The sequence below is a fragment of the Scatophagus argus genome, chromosome 21 (assembly GCF_020382885.2).
Source record: "Scatophagus argus isolate fScaArg1 chromosome 21, fScaArg1.pri, whole genome shotgun sequence".
Lineage (NCBI taxonomy): Eukaryota > Metazoa > Chordata > Actinopteri > Scatophagidae > Scatophagus > Scatophagus argus.
In genome coordinates, this window is record NC_058513.1 from 7,832,451 (window position 1) to 7,850,806 (window position 18,356).

General features: G+C 40.2%; 1 protein-coding gene across 2 annotated transcripts in view; it reads left to right on the plus strand.

Moving 5' to 3' along the window:
- myof (myoferlin) overlaps positions 1-18,322 on the plus strand; it is a 28,977-nt gene extending 10,655 nt beyond the window's left edge. The window contains exons 7-55 of one of the 2 annotated variants that reach the window (XM_046376310.1): positions 339-467; positions 650-712; positions 802-852; positions 946-976; positions 2,471-2,586; positions 2,730-2,856; positions 3,037-3,140; positions 3,252-3,320; positions 3,424-3,467; positions 4,044-4,126; positions 4,397-4,435; positions 4,782-4,906; positions 5,025-5,138; positions 5,360-5,537; positions 5,636-5,760; positions 5,948-6,057; positions 6,297-6,489; positions 6,778-6,933; positions 7,159-7,290; positions 7,412-7,575; positions 8,419-8,533; positions 8,818-8,920; positions 9,157-9,299; positions 9,507-9,677; positions 9,955-10,048; positions 10,156-10,233; positions 10,401-10,582; positions 10,870-11,028; positions 11,319-11,420; positions 11,499-11,660; positions 11,749-11,914; positions 12,004-12,080; positions 12,226-12,282; positions 13,672-13,683; positions 13,787-13,885; positions 14,029-14,157; positions 14,325-14,480; positions 14,585-14,676; positions 14,785-14,955; positions 15,045-15,193; positions 15,329-15,468; positions 15,559-15,647; positions 15,736-15,831; positions 16,102-16,243; positions 16,383-16,482; positions 16,596-16,789; positions 17,223-17,332; positions 17,486-17,633; positions 17,844-18,322. In XM_046376310.1, the coding sequence (XP_046232266.1) occupies positions 339-467; positions 650-712; positions 802-852; positions 946-976; positions 2,471-2,586; positions 2,730-2,856; positions 3,037-3,140; positions 3,252-3,320; positions 3,424-3,467; positions 4,044-4,126; positions 4,397-4,435; positions 4,782-4,906; positions 5,025-5,138; positions 5,360-5,537; positions 5,636-5,760; positions 5,948-6,057; positions 6,297-6,489; positions 6,778-6,933; positions 7,159-7,290; positions 7,412-7,575; positions 8,419-8,533; positions 8,818-8,920; positions 9,157-9,299; positions 9,507-9,677; positions 9,955-10,048; positions 10,156-10,233; positions 10,401-10,582; positions 10,870-11,028; positions 11,319-11,420; positions 11,499-11,660; positions 11,749-11,914; positions 12,004-12,080; positions 12,226-12,282; positions 13,672-13,683; positions 13,787-13,885; positions 14,029-14,157; positions 14,325-14,480; positions 14,585-14,676; positions 14,785-14,955; positions 15,045-15,193; positions 15,329-15,468; positions 15,559-15,647; positions 15,736-15,831; positions 16,102-16,243; positions 16,383-16,482; positions 16,596-16,789; positions 17,223-17,332; positions 17,486-17,633; positions 17,844-17,882 (5,628 nt within the window). In that variant the 3' untranslated portion in view covers positions 17,883-18,322. The remainder of the gene's footprint in view (positions 1-338; positions 468-649; positions 713-801; positions 853-945; positions 977-2,470; positions 2,587-2,729; positions 2,857-3,036; positions 3,141-3,251; positions 3,321-3,423; positions 3,468-4,043; positions 4,127-4,396; positions 4,436-4,781; positions 4,907-5,024; positions 5,139-5,359; positions 5,538-5,635; positions 5,761-5,947; positions 6,058-6,296; positions 6,490-6,777; positions 6,934-7,158; positions 7,291-7,411; positions 7,576-8,418; positions 8,534-8,817; positions 8,921-9,156; positions 9,300-9,506; positions 9,678-9,954; positions 10,049-10,155; positions 10,234-10,400; positions 10,583-10,869; positions 11,029-11,318; positions 11,421-11,498; positions 11,661-11,748; positions 11,915-12,003; positions 12,081-12,225; positions 12,283-13,671; positions 13,684-13,786; positions 13,886-14,028; positions 14,158-14,324; positions 14,481-14,584; positions 14,677-14,784; positions 14,956-15,044; positions 15,194-15,328; positions 15,469-15,558; positions 15,648-15,735; positions 15,832-16,101; positions 16,244-16,382; positions 16,483-16,595; positions 16,790-17,222; positions 17,333-17,485; positions 17,634-17,843) is intronic. The other variant, XM_046376311.1, reaches the window with a different exon arrangement.
- The last annotated feature ends 34 nt before the right edge of the window (positions 18,323-18,356 follow it).

Below are 18,356 nucleotides of genomic sequence, written 5' to 3' on the forward strand. Positions count from 1 at the left end.
GCATGCCTTCCATACCTCCATACCTTCGATTACAAAAGGATTTGATAAGCTGCTTTCACTGCTTGTAATCCTTTGATATGTTTGAAAGTTTTAGTACTTTTTTGTTAACTCCAGGAATATGCCCTACAAAGTGCAAGGCGAAAGACTTGATTTCCACTTGAGTCAAAATTTTAGGTTAGTTTCAGGTGGCTACAACAGTTGTTTTGAAGGTTATGTATGTAGAAATCAAATGTATCTAGATAAATTGAGATACTCCTTGTCAGAGTCCGATGCTCTCAAACTGTCATGCATTATATACCTTCGCCCACGCTGAAACAGTGATGCTATGTGTCTTTCAGATCCGTGTACGGATCATCGAGGCCCGTCAGTTGCCTGGCAACAACATAAAACCAGTGGTGAAGGTTAATGTGTGTGGACAGACCCACAGGACAAGGATAAGGAGGGGAAACAACCCCTTCTTTGATGAGGTACTCTCACCTAACTCTTACACAGTGAGAGCATAGAGGGGACAGATTTGTAATGGAAATACAGTTTTCACGTTTTGATTCCATTGGTCTCACACTTAATCGGTTTTTAGACCCAAGCCATTCAAAACTACGAGCTTGGATTCCTGTCTTCATTGAAATTACATGACTTTGTGTTTTTACAGATGTTTTTCTACAATGTCCACATGCTGCCATCGGATCTCTTTGATAAGCAAATCAGCTTCCGGGTCAGTACGCATATGTTGAGTTGGAGGTCCTGTCCTCTGCCAATATGTATAAATATTTAAACTGTGAATTGTTGAATTGTCCACTCCAGGTGTATAATTCCTATTCACTGAGGGCTGACAGTCTCATGGGAGAATTTAAGGTATCTGGTTGCTTTTAATCTTCACAGACTTGTTCATATATTAAAGATAACATAACATGAGTCTGGCTGATCTTGTTTTTTTCTCGCACACAGGTGGATGTTGGTTATGTCTACGATGAACCAGGTAAGCTTTTCATAAACCACAAATTTGTATATCATTTACATTTACTCAGAGCATGCTATTGTTTGCCTCATGGATGTCAGGATGTGCCAATATTCACATTCTAGATTCAATGGTATTGAAACACAAGTTGAACAAAGTAATCTATTGACTAGACTGAGTTTCATTAAACACGTAAGATAAGTACAAAAACACAAGAGTAGTGTAGAGCGTGTGTCAGAGTATTGTGAAGTGCATTTAAATGAGGGAAAAACTGAAGAGCTGCAACATAACCAAATGGGTGCCTGCAGGGAAGGAACGAGAGAGAGAACGTTATTAAGACCTTTGTTCCCAGTTTGCACTGATGATCGCTGCCTCACACACTCAGGTATAAGAAAAGCAGATTCACAGATGACTAACTGGAAGAGGCAGGGGTCATCATCATCATACTTTAATACACTGCAACAACTGAGTTTTTAGTATCTTTTAGCTCACTGTTTTGGTTATCCTGCAACTTAATTGTCATGTCATATATTTTAGACTACAACAGGCAGCCGTTTACAGCTAAAGAAACTAAAAAAACTAAACTAAACTACCTGCTCAGCGCCCAACAGCAGACAAAGTTAGGACTGTAAAATCAGGTATTTCTCATAGAAGTTGCTGAAGACCAAAACAGGACTTAAAAGAGAGTGAAGTAATAGCGTGACTGAGTAAACTAACGACACCAACTAATAGGTAAAACTGTAAAATTGTAAAAAAAATAAACCCTATTTTGTTCATCCACTACACTGGGAGGTTGGGGCTCAGGAGAGAGCAGATGGTCTTCAATCGGCTGAACATAATTGTATGGTGGATAGGAAAGGTGAATGTGGAATATCGTCGCTGCCCCGTGAAAAAAACGTATTTCCAAAATTTGTTTTCTGCTATGCGCTTCAATGACGTGCAGTTATTTACAATCCTCCAGTCTCATTTTTATGTCCCACCAAACTTGATTTCAGGCTATTCTACATCTCCACTTAACGCATTATGCTAACAAAAACTTTTGGTTTGCATTTTATATTGAAATCAAGATAAATCATGGGCAAATAGTAATCTGATTGACGTGCACACATCAGTTTGACTGATTGCTAGGGAGGAATGCAGACATGCCATACAATGTAAAATGTCAAAAAGTGGGGGAAAAAAAATGGAGATACATTTTTTCGTCAGGCAGTGATGATATGTACTTGTACTACTAAACTAGAAAAAGCACTGTCCATTTGTTTATGTACAGCCTATTTACATAAACAAATAGTTAGCTTAGCAGAATTGCCAGAGAATTCATTTTTTTAGGTCTAGCATTGCGTTTTTTACTTGATTTAATTTTGCTTCATGAACATGATTTGGAGAAGGAATAATATGTAATAAGCTCGGGCACAAGTGCTTTTTTTTTTAATTGATGGCACGATCTGTGTTCATAAACTCTTTCACTCTTTCATGTAGTGTATTTTATGTATATTTATGCATATGCGTTTTCAGCCCACTGTGTGATGAGGAAGTGGCTCTTGTTGAACGACCCAGATGATTCCAGCTCCAGTGCTAAAGGCTACCTCAAAGTCAGCTTCTTTGTATTGGGGACTGGAGATGAGCCTCCGGTATGACCGACAGACCACAGCTCTTCAGATAACTTTCACTGGCTCTGGTTGCTTCCTCTTTCCTCATTTAAATATGGTGGCTGTGCCTCTCATTCTCTCTCCCTCTCGCAGACTCATTTCTGTTGTCTCTGCATGTACTGTAGGTGGAGAGGAGGGAATCAGATGATGATCAAGATGACATAGAAAGTAATCTGCTGCTGCCAGCTGGTGTGACTCTGCGATGGGCCACCCTGTCACTGAAGGTGTTCAGAGCTGAGGACGTTCCCCAGAGTAAGACAAGGACAAGCTGTAGTAATTATTTTGTGTCTGTAACAAACTAATTGGTCCTTTAAACCACACAGCACACACAAAAGCGTCTAAGTTGATATTATTTCCCATTTTATGGCTGCCACAAGTTACCATACTGTTAAATTATGATTGCTTAATTCTTCCAGTGTTTTCTTATTTCAGTGGATGATGCATTCATCCAGACCATGAAAGACATTTTTGGAGGAGATGGAAATAAGAAGAACCTGGTGGATCCCTTCTTAGAGGCTCGCTTCGCCGGAAAAAAGGTTCCTGATCATCTGTGCCATCTTAGCTGCAGTGTTAAATGTAAACATGCTAGATATAAAATTACTGTTTTACCAAAGAAATGTTGACGTGTGGTCTTTCTGCCTCTCCAGCTGTGTACTCAGATCATTGAGAAGAATGCCAACCCAGAGTGGAACCAAGTTCTGAACATCCAAGTTAAGGTAAGAACTGGCACAAAATTAAGCAATAGATATCATCAGCGTCTATCATCATTTCTTACTTGTACTTCTTATATTTTTAACATGTTTCCTGTATTTTTTGTAGTTCCCCTCTATGTGTGAACGTGTCAAACTGACAGTCTTTGACTGGTAAGTCAAACAAGGTTGAAATTTTACATTTAAAAGCTTTTGGTCTTTGTCAATTTGTGTTCAAGAAGAGACAATGTTTGGTTCTTAGAGTTATTTGGTGTTGACAAAGTGTACCACAGCATTTCTGCAGTGTGGTCAGCCGTGCAGTATGTTTTTCAATGTCTCGTCAGCAGCCACAGGAGAATAATAATAATATAGAAGCCTATGACTCAGGCTATGAAGGTCCCTCCCTTCCTCTCACTAACATGCTCTGGGATCCTGTTGGCACCGTCTCTTAGCTAATTTTCATTACTGTGTTGTGTTTCTGAGAGAACCAACAGTCAGATAACTTGGGTTCAGGAAGGCTGGAGGGAAATAGGTGTCAAAGGAAAGGTTAGAAAAACTGTGTGCCCCCAGAAGGTGTTGAAAACACACTCAGATTCAAGAGCTAATAGATTCATTGTTTTTGAGACATTGTTTTTTTTATATCCCATGTACCTCCTTCATAGAGGTAGTGAAACAACACAATAATAATACCCCAACACTGTGAAATATGCTAAATATGTTATTTAACATTCAGGTGTCGTGTGATTTCAGGGATCGTTTGACAGGAAATGATGCTATTGGCACCACATACCTGAACTTGGCCAAGATAGCCTCCTCTGGTGGAGAGATAGAAGGTATCATTTTTGGGCTATTTTTTTTAATAAAACATTATGAAATTTAATTCATTTAAATTTAGATGGAAATAAAGTGCCTAATGAGTATGAATATTTTGTTGAAACTTAGCTTCAGTCTTACTTTTGCATTTAAGATATTTATTGTTAAATTACTGAGTGGAAAAAAAGTACATTTAACACTTGGAAGCCATTGTTACTCTTACTCTTACTCTCTTGCTTGTTTGTGTTAACATCCTGGTACTTGAATTGTCCTTTTTTCTCCTGGAATAGAGGAACATGCAGGAAATGGGGAAATGCCATCATTTGAAGGTTCAACTGTGCTTCTTTTTTTTTTTTTGTGCCCCGTGTCGCATGAGAATAACACATTAAGCATGTAGTGCACGCTAATTTGCTCAAAAATCTCGTTCTGTGTGCACATTGTCAGTAAAGCTGTGCTGTGCTCTGTTTTGACATTAGCCTTAGGGTTTAAATGTTTAACCATTTTGTTGCCATTGTGCCTTGTCTTTTGCTTACCCAGCATTCACTGTTTCCTGTCTCAGTCTGTCCATCACCACCGCCTCAAATACAGCAACACTGACATACTAACATCAAAGCTTTGCTTAGCTTAGTGTTAGTCTAATCATGAAGAGGTTAAGTTATTTTCGTATGTCCACAGCTAACACAGGGCAGTCTGAGGTGGGTTTCCTGCCCGTCTTTGGGCCCTGCTATGTCAATCTGTACGGCAGCCCCAGAGAGTTCACTGGCCTGCCAGACCCCTATGAGGATCTCAACTATGGCAAGGTAGTCTTCGCAACTTGTTATTTGAGAATTGTACACCTAATTAAGGTCTCTCTCTTCACTTTTTTTTCCTGCATCCCTTTTATTTTTTCCTCATAATTTCTTATCAATGTCTTTGCAGGGAGAAGGAGTGGCATACAGGGGCAGGATCCTGGTTGAGCTGTCCACCAAGTTGGAGGGAAAAGCTGACAAAACAGTAGACAGTATCCACAGTGATGACATCCTGGTGGCACAGGTACTGTGACTATCCACTTAGCGATAACTTGCATGTGTGGTTCAGATGTACAGCAATGCGGTTTCACTTGTCCAAGATTCAGGACCTGTTGAAACAAGAACTTAGTTTTTTTTCTTAAAAATCTTTAAAATGTCTGTATGTGGAGTGATACATTTCAGATTTTACTTTGTTAAAATACTTGTTCTCTCCCTTTTTTTATCATGTTTTCTTCCTGACATTAGAAGTACCAGAGGAGGAGGAAGTTCTGTCTGTGTGCGGTCTTTCACGGTGCCTCCATGATACAGGACCCTGGAGAGCCAATCCAGTTTGAAGTCAGTATCGGTAACTATGGCAACAAATTGGACACCACCTGCAAACCACTGGCCTCCACCACCCAGTATGGCTGTGCTGTATTTGATGGTTAGTGAGAAAGCTGCTATCAGCTATCATACACTGAAGACACATTTAAAGCTGCTTTCTTATCTAAATGATTTTTAATTTGTGTGTAATCTCTCCAGGCAACCACTACTATTATCTTCCCTGGGCGAATACTAAGCCAGTGGTTGTGGTTACCTCATTCTGGGAGGATATCAGCCACCGTTTGGACAGTGTCAACATCATCCTCTACATTGCTAATCGCCTGGTAATACTGCATTATTCTCTGTAATCCTAAAAAATTAAAATCAGATTTTATTATTCATTGCTTGTAGGTCTGCAGCTGTTACAGCATACTTTATTGTACTGTGTGCTTGTGCCAATGTGAAAATCACTCAAAAGGGTTTAAGGTAGGCGCATTAATCCTGACCCTTATTTTGTTGTTGTTGTAACAGCAATCCAACCTGGAAGCATTTAAAACTGCCATCTCTGCAAAAGTCTCTGATAACCAGCTAGTAGAGGTGTGGCTGAAGTTGCTCAGTCAGCTGATTGAAGACCTAGAAAGGTAAATGGAGGATATGGTGTGGAAAAATGCATTTCTGTTGTCTGTACCTTTTTGATGTAATAAAAATTAGATGAAATGATCAGAATCAGAATTCCTTTATTGGATATGGTGAGAGTTAGACAAAACAAGTAGTAAACCCATAGGATTTAAGAGTTTCCTGACTCATTTTTTAATATAATCTCAGTTTGTGTAATGACTAAAGTGAACTAAGACCCATATTTGTCTCGCTTTTCTTTTAGCATACCATTACCTGAGCTAGAGGGCCGCTCCAACCTTACGACACTGGACATCCAAATCAAGAAGCTGCGAGACAACACTTTGACTGCCATCAAGGACGGAGCCAGACGCATGAGAGAGGAGGCCACGGAGATCCAGGACACTCTGTCTGACATCGAGTCCTGGGCAGATAAACTGAAAGTGCTGGCTGAGGAGGTACAAACACAGAAAGACAAAGTTCTCGCTTGATTTTTCAGTGATTGTTGTTTGGGGGTGAAAGGAGAGCCATCTCTGAACTGACCTGACTTTGGGATAGCAGTTCAGAAATATACTCTGCTGCACAGATTATTCACAGTATCTAAAATGAAACCAGTCTGACATTTACATTTGGGGGAAATGATGCAAAAATATTTAAAATCAAGGCAGGATACTGTCCTTGATCCTGTCATAATTCATAATCCATAATTAGTTTGTTCACATTTTTTTTACCCTCACTGTGTCCAGCCCCAGAACAGCATGCCTGATGTGATCATCTGGATGCTGCGGGGCGAAAAGAGGGTGGCCTACAGTCGCATGCCCGCACACCAAATCCTCTACTCCACGTATAGTGAGCAGGCCTGTGGACAACACTGTGGCAAGACACAGACTGTCTTTTTCAAGGTGCACATCTATAATAGAAAAATAAATGTATGAATAAGAGAAAGTTTGAAAAACTGATGTAGTAATCTGTTGAATTATATGTCTGAACAGCTTTTAGCGTGTCAGCTAAATGTATCATTTTAAACAGCTACTTTGCTGTTGGCACTTAAAAGGTACTGCATCAGAATTAATATCTCTAAAATTATAATGCTCGTGTGATATATTTTTTTTCTCAATTACCCTCAGTACCCCATGGACAAGACCAAGGGCTTAAAAGTGCCAGTTCAGATTAGAGTCAACATGTGGCTCGGTTTATCTGCACATGAGAAGAAGTTCAACTCCTTTGCTGAGGGAACCTTCAGTGTCTTTGCTGAGCTGGTATGTCTCTCACAGTAAAATAAAATTAAATAAATAATAAATAAAATTAAGTATTGCTGGAAAATGTTAAAGATCTTCAAGTCACCCTCTATAAGTAAGCATGTCTTCCTGTGCTTTACAGTATGAGAACCAAGCCCAGATGTTTGGGAAGTGGGGTACTACAGGACTGGTGGGACGCCACAAATTCTCAGACGTAACGGGCAAACTGAAGCTGAAACAAGAGTACTTCATGCCCCCAAGAGGATGGCAGTGGGAGGAAGACTGGTTCATCGACCCAGAGAAGGCGTGAGTATAATGGTAGTAGCTCTCTAAAATGCAAAAGAGGAAGGACCTTGCAAATCATTCTTTTAGAGTTCAGACATTTAGAAGATAATTTCATGGAAGTTGCACTGCTCTTTCTGAACATGCACATTCTGTGGACTGCAGAGGAAGTGGCCGTTCTGTACTGTTTACATTCCTCTCTTGCCATAGACCAAGACTTATGACAAAGTAACAGACTGTGCCAGTGAGCTGGAAGTGATTTTCCTTTTTTTTTTTTTTTTTAAATACTCAAGTACAACTGGACTCCGCTCATCAGTGGAAATTTACCAGAATAACCGTTTGTTTTTTCATGCCAATATCAGTACATGCCTGGGAGCTTCTCAAACACTAACTACTAATGTCATGTACCTCAGTTATGCACAGACAGATAAGAAAGTAAAGGAAAAAGTCAAATAAAGTGAGAAACGTGACAAATTCAAATTCTTTCATCTTTATGTTGTTTTATTTATTTTTATTTCTCGCCCATCTGCACTTCATAAGCGAACATTGTAATATATAAATTTGATTTTATGAATTGCCAAAGTGGAATGTTAAAAGGAGTAGACATTTTAACAGCTTGATCTGAATAAACATTAGTATGGTCAACAGTTGGGTTCCTCCCAACATCTAAGCTTTTTGTATTCTACAAGGCTTCCAGCACGCAATGTTGTACCAGGATGTCTTTTCTGATGCTACCACTGAGGGTGTCACTTTTCAAACATTGTGGTTTGAGGCAGTAGTAAGTGGTAGCAGTTGGTAAAAGTGTTTTCCTATTCCACACACGGATGGTACATGTGTGTTTTGTTTTTTTTTCTCTCTGTGTTTCAGTCTCTTAACTGAGGCAGATGCTGGACATACTGAATTCATGGACGAGGTGTTCCAAAACGAGGCTCGCTTCCCTGGTGGAGAGTGGAAACCTGCCTCTGAACCTTTCACTGATGTGGTGAGTAGAGCACACTCACATGCAAATAATGTGCACAAGCATCACAAACATCACACATTCAAATGCAGATCATATTATCCCTTGTTTCTGAGACACACAACACAAACACATGCATGAGTAACCACACTCTTCCTTGAATTGAGTAGCAGCTGTTTTCCATTATTGTGTTTTTGTATTATCTCAGCTTTTCTCCACATGCATGTGATGGAAGAGTAAAAGAAAATCAACAATTTGAAAAAAAAAACAAAAAACTTGTGTGTAACCAAGAGTTTTATGTTGCACAGAATGGGGAGAAGAGCCGTAACCCTGGAGAGTTTGATTGTCCTCCAGGCTGGGTGTGGGAGGATGAGTGGACTGTAGATGACAACAGAGCTGTGGACGATCAAGGTGACTCAGCAGCTAAAATCTGCTTTTCAAGCTGTTCATAGGCACAAGTAGTTATTCAAAAAAGAAGATTGATTGTGTTGGTTGCGCCTTATTTACAGGGCTCTGACTCATTCTTGCTAGGTATAATAATAATAAATTAAACTCATGTGGTGAAATTTAAACCTTATATTCTTTCATCCAAACAAAAATACAACAAAGGAAAATCATTTGTATCCCTGTGTGTGCGCACTCTGCAGGCTGGGAATATGGAGTCACCATTCCCCCGGATGACAAGCCTCGGTCCTGGATCCCTGCAGAGAAGGTGTACCATGTCCACCGCAGGAGGAGGCTGGTTCGACCTCGAAAGAGAGCAGCACTCCCTACAGGAGCAACTCTGGAGGTCTGTACAGGACCATAGGACAGTGATAATCTTCATACTGTAGCGCATAAACATTTTTTTAAATAGGAAGCTGAATTTGGACAACATTAAGTTTACAAAGATCGTTAGACCGATATTCAAGTGTCTATGGATTCCAGTTTTGTGTCACAGTGTACAATCTTGCATTAATAACGATTGTATCGCTTTGATTTTCATTTTTGCTCACAGAGACAGGACCAAGGAGACCCAGAGGGCTGGGAATTCTCTTCCCTGATTGGCTGGAAGTTTCACAGGAAGGAGCGTTCATCAGACACATTTCGTCGAAGGCGCTGGAGGCGAAAGATGGCACCAGAGGACCGGCTTGGAGCATCTGCCATCTTTCAACTGGAGGGGGCGCTGGTGAGTAACAAAAGAAAAATGAAGGGTTTAATCTAATCTAATTTGAATCAGTCTGAGTTCATGACAGTTTGAAGACAGTTTGACTGTGGCTTTAATAGCATCTGTCCGCATAGGAGAGGAAAGCCGTGAACCGGATTTGAGCTTACTGAGTCAGCAAATGGTTTCAAATATTGACTTATGTATTAAACATAGAGTATGTACAGTGCCATGGCGTGTTTTTAATTTGGGTAGTGTGTTTGTGTGACGCATGAACAGATAAAAATGGTTTACTCTGCAGGGTGTTGATACTGAGGCGAAAGAGAAAGGCTCCAAAGTGGATGCCACCAAGATGTTTGGTGCCAACACACCCACTGTATCCTGCTCTTTTGACAGTGAGTGATGCATAAAGTGACACAGATGCATGTGACATCATACACATAAAAACATATATACACATATATATGTGACTGTTTTGTTTTTTTTTTTTTCCCCTCCACAGGGTCACATATATACCATCTCCGAGTCTACATCTATCAGGCACGGAACTTGGCATCTATGGACAAAGATAGCTTTTCTGGTGAGGTTCTAATTGCTGGTCAAAAATATAATTAACTGATTAATTTCTAATATCAATATAAAACCTGTCAAACGGGTTAAAGTTTTACTTGTCAAATGAAATGAGTCTGAACAAGCGATGAAAACCATTACACATGACCATTAAAACACCTCTTGTTTTGTTCATAGATCCATATGCACATGTCTCCTTCCTGCATGTTAGTAAGACAACTGAGAAGCTGCGAGCAACGCTGAACCCAACCTGGGACCAAACTCTGATTTTCAATGATGTGGAGATTTATGGAGACCCACAGAGCATTGCTCACCTGCCCCCTGATGTTGTACTGGAGTTCTACGACAGTGACCAAGTGGTAGGTTGTGGTGTAGTGAAAGCATCTGAACAACTAGTATGTGTAATTTCAGTATTTAGAAAGTGCCTTATAATACATTTAACTGTGGAGTACTGCAGAAATATTCCTATGTCTGCCTTATAAAATTGAACTGTAATCTAAAAAAAAAAGATCATGCAGACTTTGTGTTCTTCATTTTTAATATGCATAATCTGGGAAACTTTCAATACTATTGAATTCTCAATAATTAATGAGAGCGTCAGCTAGAGGTGTAAAAATATAACTGCGACATGTTCTATTCTGCTCAGGGGAAGGATGAGCTGCTGGGTCGCAGCATCTGTGCACCGATGGTGAAGTTGAACCCAGGCATGGATCAGACACCCAAACTGCTGTGGCACCCCATCATCCAGAAAGGTCACAAGGCGGGGGAGGCACTAGTGGCTGCTGAACTCATCCTTAAAGACAAGGTTTGCCCTGAAAGTAGTGGTGGTGAGGCTGCTTTATATAAACAACACAGCTATGCTCTGTACAGTAGTTGCCTGATGTTTTACTAATACAACGGGTCGCCCACTACAACCTCTATCAAACATAGACTGATATATTACGTATTAATGGTGATCTTCTCACGTTATGAGGCTTTACTAATACTCATTCAGTTGGCACTCCAGTGTGATTAGATGTAACAATACTGGAAAAACATAAAGGTAAGCATAATTATAATATATGATCATAAACTCCTGTCTCCGTCTCTGTGTAGTCGGGTGAGTCAGACCTTCCCATTGTGCCCCCAAAGAGAGCAGAGAACCTCTACATGGTCCCTCAGGGTATCCGGCCTGTGGTGCAGCTCACTGCTGTAGAGGTAACACACAACATTTACACACTGTCTCTGTGAAATGGTTTACATAATGTCTCTAAATCTCTGTGTGTATGTATGCAGATTCTAGCATGGGGCCTGAGAAACATGAAGCCGTACCAGCTGGCCTCAGTGTCTTCGCCCAGCCTGGTGGTGGAGTGTGGGGGGCAGAGGGTGGAGTCAGCTGTCATCAAGAACATGAAGAAGAGCCCAAATTTCCCCAGTTCTGTTCTTTTCATCAAAGTGGTAATGGCAGGGTTACACAAGCTGGGATGGAGACATTAAATCTTCTGCACTAGAAATATCTGACATCTCTTCTGTACTCTCCATCCAGCTACTTCCAAAGGATGAGATGTACACTCCTCCCATTGTGCTCAAGGTGATTGACCACCGTCCATTTGGCAGGAAGCCTGTGGTGGGTCAGTGCACCATCAGTAGTCTGGAGGAGTTCAGATGTGACCCATATGTCATCACTGCAGAGGGAGCCATGTCTTCCAAAAGTAAGGAGGCAAAAGTGACAATATTCTCATGCAGCTAAGACAGAAAGACAAAAGTCCTTGTTCTAATGGTGTCCTCACACTTTTTACAGTGGCTCTGATGATGGCTACTCCTTCCAAACATGTCTCCATTAATATGGAAGAAACAAGGCCTTTGCTAGAGGCTCAGGTAAACTTTGCCACTGCATCACAAAATGACTTATGCTTCATGTTGTTCATAGCTCTTCTTCTTTCTTAAAACCAAATCAACCCACTAAATAGTGCATAATTTGACTCCTGTCAAATTTGAAAGACTTTATTACTTTGGCTTACAGTTCATGTACAGCATGTCAGCTGCTGTCAACAAAATGGCTACCGCCACCTCCTACTTTGTATGTATGGTTACTTATTATAGCTTTCTAATTCACAAAGCTGGGCACCAATGACACTGAAAGGCTGATATCACTTAATCCACAATGCAGTGCTTGCCAAAGTCCTCATAATGATGTTACATTGTCACTAATCATTGTGGGGATTGTACTTAATTGATGCTACTTTAATGGGCACATCTAATAACTTTTTTTCACAGCAGGGGCGTAACATGTAAATGTGCCCTGGAGCAAACTCACATGGAAACTGACTGATCAAATCCATCAGTGATGTTGCTGGAAGGACAGCTATTCTACCTAAAACAAAAGTTAGATATTAGAGGAATTTTTTTTTCAATTTCCTGCCAAGACTTAGATGAGAAGATTTATATTACTCTGTCTGGCACTAACTGTGAAGCTACTGCTACCAGGTGGTCAGTCTGCCATCAAGACTGGAAAGACTCTGTCCTATGTGAAACCAAACAATGACTTATTATTTTTATACTTACTAGCAACTGACTTACTTTCAGTTTTCAGTTGCAGTTTTCAGTCACAAAACTAGAGGTTTAGGTTTAGGAAAAGATCGTGGTTTGAGACCTTTTAGGACTAGCCATTGCAACACACAACACAGTAGGGCAAAACATGGATTTTTATATGGATTAAACTAATGGGGTGTAATGTATTAATTAGTGAGCTTTAGAAATGCCAAAAAGGTAGATTTTATTACCTGTGGATAGAGACGGGCTGGCCGTCTCCTTTTTCCTCCCCCAGTGTAAAGTTAAGCTAACCAGCTGCAGACAGTAGCTTCATATTTGTCATGCAGACATGAGCACAGTGGTATAAAACTTCTTATTTAACTCATGACAAGAAAACAAATAAGCCCCTTTTTAAATAGATCGAAAACATTATTTTGGTCAGGAATTAAACAGGGGTGTCATAGCTGCCGGACAAGAAATCACTTAATAATCATTGATATGATATGAGAAAGGAGATTTATTGTTCCTCTAATTTACTATTATAAATGACAAGATCAAAATCATTACACTGGTCGTAACTCAAAGCCACATTTCACCCATAGTAGGCGTGGACACCACTAAACCACTGGTTTCATGTTGCAGGGGAAGGGAGCTGTGGTGTTGGTGGGCCCCCTAGAGGTCCAGGGTCCCAGTGCAATTGCATACTCTGCACATTACCTTTGTTACGCCCTTGTTTTCAGATTTACCGTCAATCGTGAAATTGCAACTGTGATCCCTTTATCAATCTCTTTTCCATTTATTTTACTCTGTTTCTCAGATTCTCGTATATGTTACTCTGTTATTCCGTGTTACTATGTTTTTGCATTTATGTCACTTCTGTTTGTGTATGTACCTATGACGTCTTTTCTGCTTTGTGTCTCATCGTCTCTCTCCAAAGAATGTAGAGAAGGTGAGCCTAAAGAGAGAGTATGATCAAGAATTCAGATTCTTATACCAAATCCAGAGAACCATATATATATATGGAGATTAAAAATGTCGAATTTAATCCTTAGGAAAAAGAGACGGTTGATTGGTGGAGTAAATTCTACGCTTCAGTTGGAGACCAGGAGAGATGTGGCCCTTACCTCAAAAAAGGATATGACACCCTCAAAGTAAGTTTGCTTTATTTCTTCCCACATGGCATACTTTCCAGTATTTATTTACTTGTGTATTGCTGTATGTCATGGCTGCATAAATAATGATCATCACTTTGTGTTGGAAATTGTATGGAAGCTTCTCTCCTGTGTATTCTCAGGTGTATGACGGTGAACTGGAGAATGTCCCAGAATTCAAAGGACTGACTGATTTCTGCGACACCTTCAAACTGCAGCGAGGCAAAAATGAAAATGGGGATGACGACCCCACTGTGGTTGGGGAATTGAAGGTAGTTTGACACTATTGTGTAAAAGATTTTACTTTGCTAATATGTGTTTATTAATTTATTAAATACTATTAGATGGGCTGAATCTCAACTCAGGAACAAGTCTGGTTCTTATTATTTATTAAAGAGAAAAAGTCATATATGATTTGTGCATCTTTTTGTGTCTCCAGGGTTCGTTCAAGCTCTACCCTCTGCCAGATGACCCAAGTGTTGCTCCTCCTCCCCGTCAGTTCAGAGAGCTTCCAGACAGTGGACCTCAGGAGTGTCTGGTCAGGATTTATGTGGTCCGAGGTATAGACCTGCAGCCCAAAGACAACAATGGAAGTGTGAGAATGATTTTTTTATTACCAGAAATAAAAGCAGCAGATTTCAACACAGGTTGGCCCAGTCAGCATCTTCAGCTTGAACATGTGTTCTCTCTTCTGCTCAGTGTGATCCATACATAAAGATATCACTAGGAAAGAATACGATTGATGACAGAGACCATTACTTACCCAACACCACAAACCCTGTGTTTGGAAGGTAAATGTTTTGAAGAGGCAATGGATAGCATAATATGGACCATATTATCTTTCAAGGGTAAATCCAGTTCACCTTACCACTTTTTCAATGCTCCCTTTTTTCGTTTAGGATGTTTGAGATGACGTGTTTCCTGCCCCAGGACAAGGACCTGAAAATCTCCATTTATGACCATGACCTCCTGACCCGTGATGAGAAGGTCGGCGAGACAGTGATTGACCTGGAGAACCGTTTCCTGTCCCGATATAACTCCTACTGTGGCCTGCCACAAACCTACTGCATGTAGGGAAATCTGGATGCGGGCAATTTTAAAGTTGAGGGAGAAATGCATTTAAATGATGAAAATCATTCATTCACTTTTGCTATCTTAGTTCTGGTATCAACCAGTGGCAGGACCAACTGAAGCCATCTCAGATTTTGGAGAACCTGGCTCGTATGAAAGGCTTGTCCAAACCCAGGACTGAAGACAACGGCACATCACTCACGTTCAATGGCAAAGAGTACACGCTGGCCGAATTTGGTAATGTCAATGATTTAAATTATATTAGTGTAAATGAGAGCGACAGAATCTGATTTTGATTGGACAATCGGTTGTGAGAATGACTTACGATGTCTAATTAAATCTAATTAAGGTGCATTATGTTTTCACATTCAGAGAACAATAAAGAAATTCATCAGCACTTGGGCCCAGCCCGAGAACGACTCTGTCTGCATGTGCTCAGAAAACAGGGACTTGTCCCTGAACATGTGGAGACCAGGACCCTATACAGCACCTTCCAGCCTAATCTATCTCAGGTTAGACGTCACAGCTCAGAGATACTGTATCTGTATCACATTCTCTCTGACACAACTATTTTCTAAAACCTCTGTATTGTATTCATTTAGGGAAGTCTTCAGATGTGGGTAGATGTTTTTCCCAAAAGCATTGGTATCCCAGGGCCTCCGTTTGACATCACACCTCGCAAACCTAAAAAGTGGGTGCTGTGCAACTCTTCAGCACTTCATCACTGGATCACATCAGATGCCCACAATAATTTACTTTGATTGTGTTTAATTGTTTAGGTATTTCCTGCGGGCTATCATCTGGAACACCACAGAAGTGACTTTAGATGAGACCAGCATCACAGGAGAACACATGAGTGACATTTATGTCAAAGGGTGTGGCTGATGAATCATTCAAATGAAACTTAGGCTCTGAATATTTATATACGCTGTTTGACATACATGTCTTTATTTTGTTAAAATTTTGAGTATTTTTGGGGGTTTTTTTAAGATCCTGTTGCTCATCAACAGCCATTTCTAAAATCATCTTTAAGTTTATTTATATTAATTTTACTTAATTTCTAAAAAGCCTTGCTGTGCAGTAGTTAAGTTACTACGGAACCACTTGGGACAGTGAATGCTCACAACTTTTGTTCCCATTGCCAGCTGGATGCCAGGCATGGAGGAGGACAAGCAGAAGACTGATGTCCACTACAGATCTCTGGATGGAGATGGAAACTTTAACTGGAGGTTCGTCTTCGAGTTTGACTTCCTGCCTGCTGAACAACTCTGCCTCGTGTCCAAGAAGGTGAAGCTTGTCAGGGCCAGTCAGCAAATTTTCTTACAATAAAATAAAGACCATTTTAATACTGCCCATAAGAAAAAATAAGGCAGCATTGTTGAAATTGTTCATAAAAATGTGTTTTTACATTTTCACCATTCAACAGGAGCATTTTTGGAGTCTTGACAAAACAGAGTTCAGGATTCCCCCCAGGCTGATTGTTCAGATATGGGATAACGACAAATTCTCATTGGATGACTACCTCGGTAAGACAGTAAATCTCTATTTAAACCAGGAGAACTTATTTTAAGTGTTTTGTTAACCCAGAGACCACGATCACAAAATATGACCATTGCAGTACTGTACTGTGTGATCCCAGGCACGCTGGAGCTCGATTTGCGTAACTTGATTGCTCCCTCAAAGACCCCTGAGAAGTGTTCTCTTACGATGATGGACGACCTGGAGATCGGAGCCCCACGCAAGACCGAGCATGCCAAGTCTTTGTTTGCTCAGCAGTCAGTCAGAGGCTGGTGGCCCTGTTCCATTGAAAAGGATGGGAAGAAGGTCCTTGGTGTAAGTATGAATGAGTAAAGTATGAGTAAAGAAAAGACCCATTGATAGAAGAATACAGTTTTTGAGGTATTGAGCCTCGTTCAAACCAGTACTATTGAGCAACTGAATGAACAACAGTGTGATTGGATGAAAAAAAGATTCAACATTAGTTGACTTTTTGTAGTAGACTCTCTTTAGAAATTTTGGAATAACATTGAGGACAATGTTGACTTAAATGTGAATAATGTCGGTACTTTACCTTCTAATTTGTAATTGTTGGTCACATAGTTTCCCTATTAAGACTAATTTAACTGGAATTTGGACACATGACCCTTTTTATTTCAGAGCTCCAAATACAACAGTTTATATCATTAGTTCTTTGAGTATGTGCCACAGATTCTCATTTTATGTTGTTGTATTGTGCTCATTATATCTGCTCAACTTACATTTTCAGGGAAAAGTAGAGATGACACTGGAGATTGTAAGCGAAGCACATGCAGACGAAAGACCTGCAGGAAAAGGCAGGGACGAACCCAACATGAACCCAAAACTGGACCCTCCCAAGTATGACTGTGAAACGTAGCTTATTTTGCATTGTGCACATTTGATCTCTAAATAAAAAATCGTGATGATTCAGGAGAAGTGTTTTGCTGTCAACACATGGGCCATATTGTCTAACAAATACGCTTTGCCTCTTTCATTCTTATTAACCATCAGGCGCCCGGAAACATCATTCTTTTGGTTCACCAACCCATGTAAAACCATGAAGTTCATTGTGTGGCGAAGGTTCAGGTGCCTTTTCATCGGACTCATCATCCTCATCATAGTGATTCTTTTCCTCGCCATCCTGCTGTACTCTCTGCCGGTAAGCACAGACAAGGTGGACCACCTGAGTGTAGTGATCATATATTCTGAAGTCATTTGCTCCAACTAGTATTACCTAAAGTGCACTCAGTGGTTTCACATATGCTCTTGTGTGGCAGGTGTTGATGTCAAATTGTGATGCAATATGCCTTATGTACTTAGTCATGACCAGAGAAGCAGTAATTTCATGGTTCTTTTTTGCCTTTTCCAGAACTACATCTCAATGAAGATAGTGAAACCTCTAAAATAACTCAGCAGAGGACAAGGAGCAGTCGAACAACTGAAAAGGACAGTTCACACTTAGCACAACTACTGCAAAAGAATCGCAATATCTTTTTACTGCCTATAGTATTTTATTGATGTCTAGTTAAATGGGAAGGGGTGCTTGCACATTTGCACTGTATTGTCATATTTTACCATGAGCTACACTGCTAAACTTGTGAACATTTATTTCTAAACCATTGTTATTTTCATACTCACGCACACACATTAGAAGATAGAACCCCATGTACATTTTAATGCAGTCCAACAGTCCTGTAATCCGCACTTCAAATTTCTGTTTGTTGGTGATGGTGTGTGCAAAAGGAGGGAATTTTTGTTGCTGTCGTTTGTGGTTTTGTTGCGCTGGGATTGCACATCGTTATGAGCTGTTTCTAATATTTTGGCATAGAGTATATAAATGAGGGGATTTAACAACAAATGATTATGCTTATCAAGGTAGTAC